The sequence below is a fragment of the Quercus lobata genome, chromosome 9, assembly GCF_001633185.2.
Source record: "Quercus lobata isolate SW786 chromosome 9, ValleyOak3.0 Primary Assembly, whole genome shotgun sequence".
Lineage (NCBI taxonomy): Eukaryota > Viridiplantae > Streptophyta > Magnoliopsida > Fagales > Fagaceae > Quercus > Quercus lobata.
The window spans coordinates 5704805-5710818 of record NC_044912.1 but is presented as its reverse complement, the minus strand read 5'-3'; the positions used below and the strand labels follow the sequence as shown (position 1 = coordinate 5710818).

At 31.1% G+C, this 6014-nt stretch overlaps 1 protein-coding gene across 1 annotated transcript; it reads left to right on the top strand.

The window, feature by feature from the left end:
* The first annotated feature begins 985 nt into the window (after window positions 1-985).
* Window positions 986-2976, top strand: LOC115960968. The gene is made up of 2 exons (XM_031080007.1): window positions 986-1457; window positions 2478-2976. The coding sequence occupies exons 1-2, from the start codon at window positions 1101-1103 to the stop codon at window positions 2658-2660; spliced, it is 540 nt and encodes a 179-aa protein (XP_030935867.1). The 5' UTR covers window positions 986-1100; the 3' UTR covers window positions 2661-2976.
* Window positions 2977-6014: the final 3038 nt, after the last annotated feature.

Below are 6014 nucleotides of genomic sequence, written 5' to 3'. Positions count from 1 at the left end.
TTATTGTAGTAGAAATATTATTTTATTGTGATGAATATATTATTTTATTGTGTTGAAAGCTAAAATAGATCTACAGCTGTAGCATGTGTGTAGATAAAATAGATAAAGTAACTTTTGATAGAGCTAACAAATTATAAATTGTTAATTATTATTAGTTCTAATTTTAATCTATCACTGAAATTACTTTTCTACCTCACCAATAATAACCCATAACAACCTGTCACATAGAATTTATTATGAAAAATGTTGTGGACATAACATTTCTTAAAAAAAAAAAATAAAATAAGTTAAGGCTAGGAAAGAGTAAAAAGACACAACATGACATTGAGAAAAATGTGGACATAGGTTGTGTTATAACTATTATCATAATTTTGATATTTACCACTAGTGAAAGAAAAATATATTTTAAAGTGATCATTTATCAATTGTGGTCATACAAATCATCCAATTATGGTAAAAACTATGACAAAAAAATGGTCTTAAAATAACTAAATCACGGTAAGGCATCTTTATCTTGTTTTCCAAAATAATATGTATAAGAATACAAGATTTTTCATAATAATTGATATTTATTATTGGCATAGAAAAAGGGATCAATGGTGAATCAAATATCAATAATTTTGAAGAATAGTATGAAAAATAAAAAAAGGTATTAGGTAACATTTTACTCTTTCCAAAGCACCCTCTAATTTTAATTTTTTTAAAATATATAAATAAGAAAATTCTACGTTATTATTGGAGTTATTCTAGTATACAACAAATTTTACATCTATTTTCACAATTATTTTTTTGTAGTAAATCATAATTGAGAGCTTTTCACTTTTATATTAAGTCATCACATTTTTTTTTTTCATTATTCACACCGAACAACATTATTTAATATAAATAGTTGTAAAAATGGTTGAAAAATTGATTGTTTCATTGTGGATCTATAATGTCTCTTTTCAACGTTTCAAAACGAGCGTAGACATTGAATCAAAAAAAAAAAAAAACGAGCATAGACACACATAGACACAGGTATCCAGTCAAAGGTAAGTTCAAACTTTTTCAAACATTTCTGCCACCCACTCTCATACTCTCTCTCAGTCTCTCTCTCTCTCATGGAGAGGCCTTCAGAGGCAGAGAAAGCAAGAACAACAAGAAGAGTGGCACTGGCAGCAAAGAACAAAAGAGAAGGAGTGCTATGCCTATACCCACATCCACCAACTGGGCACAAGTCATTAGCTTTGCCACCATTGCAGCACCCAAAGCCAACAAGATCATCAGTTCCATCTAGGCCTGGTGAGGTGAAGCTGGCTCTAGCAGCTGTAGCCGTTGATTTGAATGTAAGGCTGAGATTGGCTGACATGCCTCCTACTATGCAAGAGCTTGCTTTTAGACACACCAGATCACTGCTTGACTCAAGTCCCAACACAAAGAAACCCAGTCCTACTCACCTAGCCATGTGCCTCAAGAAGGTATTTTCAGAACTCAATAATCAAAAGTATCATATTGAATCATGGTTTTATGAATCAAGTTCTTAAATAAACATGGTAATATATGTTTTTAGCTTTCAATTTTTCATTTTGGTTCTTTTTGAGTTGTTGAATTTGTATGCAGCTGTTTTGGTAAATATATATATATATATATATATATATATTTTATGGGATGTTTTGATTAATTGGCCCAGATCAAAAGTTAAAGGACATTTAATTATAGTAGGGTTTTAATTGGGTCATTTATTTTTATTTTTTTGTTTCAAGATTTTAACTTTAATTAATCTCTTAGTCTAGTATTTTTCATTTTCTAAAATGACATTGTATTAGTGGATTTTTTTTTTTTTTTTGAGCAAATGTATTAGTGGATTTAAGGGTATGGATTGAACGAAAGAAGTGTGTTAGAAACCAATATATAACTTTAAAGTACTAAATAAATTGAAACATGTCAAAATTAAAGAGTATAATTTAAAAATTAATTTATTATTTAGTTATTTTTTGAGTTTATTTGGATTTGTATCCCAGTTCTATCTCACTCAAAACCCCAACTTTCATGACCCTAGTTAATCTCAATTTGATTTGGGTCTGGTTGAAATTGAGCATTATCAAAGTGAGACAAATTTGTAGCGATCTTAAGTCTTAACTCTTGAGATCTGGTATTCAATTAATTGCCCCTCCCCTTGTATTCAACTTGCAAAAAGAAAGTAGGGACTTTTTTATGTTTTTGTTTGAGGAGGAGGGACAAATTTAACTTTGAGTACAAGGCAAGAGATTTAACCATCTCTATGGACTATATGGATTACAAACAAATGGATACATACATAGCTGGCCTCCTCATTAATTTCCAATTTAACTGTTATATGAAAAGCCAAAAGTTCAAAACTCAATGCTAATTATAGGGAAAGCACATTAAAAATATATATATACAGGTCATAAAGTTAACAATTCCTCGGAGTTGCCTCCTAATTGTCTCACTTTATTTATTTGTTTATATTGTTGTAGGAATTTGATGCAATATATGGTCCAGCATGGCACTGCATTGTTGGGAAGAGTTTTGGATCTTTTGTGACTCACTCTACTGGTGGATTTGTATATTTCTCCATTGACAAGTTTTCCTTTCTTCTCTTCAAGACTGTGGTCCGGCCAGTCAAGTCTCCTCCTTTGCTACTGAAACTCAATAAATAGTAATATAATGCATTGTTGAAGTGGCTAATTTAGCCTGTACTTCGAATCTTTGCATGGACATATTACAATTATTACATGCACAATAGGATACAATGTCTGTTTTCGTTCTTTAGAATAACCCATTAAGGTCCCTTTCGAGAGTTAAGAATAGAATTTGGAATCGAAGTCATCTTTGGTCTTTGTAATGGCATAGATGCATAGTGTATCTTTTATGAAAAGTGACTAAATTTTAGTATGTTCTAATTGTTGTCTTGGTTGCTCAAACAAAGGGACCTCCCCTTTTTTAATTAGCCCTTCAAAAAAAAAAAAAAAAAAAGGAAAGAAGAATACTTAAGCCTTAGGATGGCATGATGATGTGTAGCAGTTTCTTTATTTTAGGGGCAGTTTACTTTAGTCCCCTCGGAAATTGCCGAAAGAAGGAAACGATGTAAGGTTATTGATAACCCAAAGCTCAAGGCATTAAATGAATATATAATGGGAAAGTGTTTTTGTTTTTTCGATAGAAAGGCTGATAATGGGGAATTGATCTAATTAAAATACTACTTTATATATGCCTCTGCAATGAGTTCACGTGGTTCTTTTTATTCTCCCAAGTTCACATATGTGGCACCTTAATGAGCTCAGCACTAAATTTATTAGTCAACTGTTGAACCACATTTACACATTTCAAACCACAAACGCTACTGCGAGTTTCAATTAGCTCAACTAGTAAATTCTTATATTGTTAAATAAAGTTTTTAATCTGATAATAAAAAAACTATTATTAAGGGTGGACGTCATAAATTAAAACTATCTTAAAAATAAAAATGCCACTTTACCCTATGAAAGACACATGTATTTGATCCATGCATTGAGGTTGAAGACTTATTAGGAGAGTTGGATTTGCATGGGTGTTGAGTTCTTTGAGAAATTAGCCAGGTTTGAATGGGTTGATATGTGCTCTCCATGCTTGATCCAAATTTTTACTAAACTGAAGGTATCAGCCGGCATTGTGGGCTTTTGGTTCCGGTAGTCCATTTTGTGTGAATAAAGGGTTTTTTTGTAAAGCTCAGATAATTTTGTCAGAGAAGAGCATGGGTCATAACTCGTAAGGCCCGAAATAATTGTGAGCACAAGGTTCAATCCATGTAGTGAAAATGATATTGGGCTCAAAAGCTCGATCTTTGTAGATAAGCAGTTGATTATTTGGATTGGGCCTTGCACATTTTCAACCCAGTTTTTATGTTCTAAAAGTAGACACATACTATTTTATAACATTTTTACCTAATGTTAATGTGACAAAATTTTACTGATTTTCATATAAATGCAACATTAACATCACTTTTTTTAGTGACCAATAGCTATACACTCACCACAAAGTAGTTTGTAAAATAAATTGAAGAACAACTCCGAACACTTCTCTAGGATCTCTAATAGAGGAACAACTCCTAACACATGACGTATTAGCACAAGTTAGGACTCGATCCTTCATTCCAATTTCTTCGTCTGCAAACCAAAACTTCATTATTTCTTTTTGCTTTATCTTGAAATATAATTAAACTTAAAAATCAAAAACTCAAATCCGAGTAGAACAAGTATTAGCCTCTATCCGTTTTCCTTAGCACGCACATGCGTGCTCGTATAAAACCCTACCCAAAAAATAAAAAACTCTTTCATAGTTTATACTTTACAAGGAAACCAAAAGCTGAGTTTTGTTTCATTCATGGATTCGGGTGTTTCATATAGAGACAGTGTTTGTGAGGCTGATAGTACGAGTACAAAGCCATGTATATCTTCGAAGAAGAATTATCAAATCATGGGGGATAGCTTTTTTGGGACAGATGACATGATTGACACCGGGGATGATGTAGATTATATGTACAGAGAAGACTTAGAAGGCATGAGAAGGGAAAAGAAACCTAGTAAAAGACGCAAGAGTTTGTTCACGTTCACAGAGTGCTTCGAGTTTTTGAAGCTTTTCAAGTTGTGCTTGTATTCTTCTTCACGATAAAGCAAGAAAACTGTGTAAATGTTTTTTCTTTTTTCAAAGTGCGTCATAGAGCAAAATAGTCACTGTGAAATTCAGGAAAAATAAGAAAAAGAAAGAATCGATGTGAATGTAAACATTGAAATTCTTTTAGATGATAGAAGTTATATATATGTTGAATTATGAATGAATTATAGCAAGTAAAATTATTTTAATTACCTATGAGCATTGAGGATTTAGTCTTAGAATTCTTTCTGTTGATGCTTCTTGATCTCTGAATGAGTTTTGTTCTCTAAAAAGAAGTCATCCACTCGGTGGAATTTTTTATAAAAGTTAATATTGATCTATATATAGGTCTTTTTTAAATGTAAATCGATTATTTATTTATTTATTGTTAATCTATGACATTACTTTATTATGAAGGTCGACAATGAAAACTTAGAGAGATAGAGAAAGAGAGAGAGAGATGATCTATGGTAGAGATTTTGTGGGAGATCTGAACGGTCGATCACACAGATTTCCAGTGGCTTGATTCTAAGTAGTCTACGCCTTAGAGCTGGTGTAAAGTGCAAAAAAAATTATCATAGTTTTGGGTGGATTCCCATTTTAACAATAATCTTTTTGTTGTTAATGTAATTGGGTTAAGTTTTAAAACTTAACCACCGCGCACCTTTGACGCGATGGTCACTCCACAAATATAAGCGCTTGTTGAGTGTGGAGGGCAAAGAGCCGGGGTTCAAGTCTCTATGAAGGAATTTCACACACATATACACTTAAATTAGACTATAGTAGAATTTCTATTTTGTATTTAAAAAAAGACTTAAAAGAGGTTTCCAAGGTAAAAGAGAAAGGTTAAAGAATTCTAAAATAATTAAAAATAAATAAAAATTAATTATGGGATAACTTTGTATCTTGCTTATGATTAATAGTTCAAGTCTCTATGAGGGAATTTTACATACATATACACTTAAATTAGACTATAGTAGAATTTCTATTTTGTATTTAAAAAAAAACTTAAAAGAGGTTTCCAAGGTAAAAGAGAAAGGTTAAAGAATTCTAAAATAATTAAAAATAAATAAAAATTAATTATGGGGTAACTTTGTATCTTGCTTATGATTAATGCTTTCAAATTTTACCAGAAAGAATATAGGAACTTCTTAGGAGTGGATCCTATTTTGACTCTACACTTTTTTTAATTAGTGATCAATCCATTAATTTAGGAGTGTAACAAATTAAATCACATATTCCAAGAGTAACAAGTTCAAGGGGAAGATTCATTTTAAATATAATGTATATACAATGGACCGATGTTTAAGTTTGCTATTTTTTGAAATCTCATGATTTAATTTATTATTTTTTAAAACTTCAAAGTTTAATTTGTTACTTTT

Bases quoted from the DNA above. Each gene is read 5' to 3' on its own strand.
- LOC115960968 (XM_031080007.1), top strand. From the start codon at position 1,101: ATGGAGAGGCCTTCAGAGGCAGAGAAAGCAAGAACAACAAGAAGAGTG. The intron at 1,458-2,477 runs GTATTTTCAGAA...ATATTGTTGTAG, and splicing joins TAGCCATGTGCCTCAAGAAG to GAATTTGATGCAATATATGG.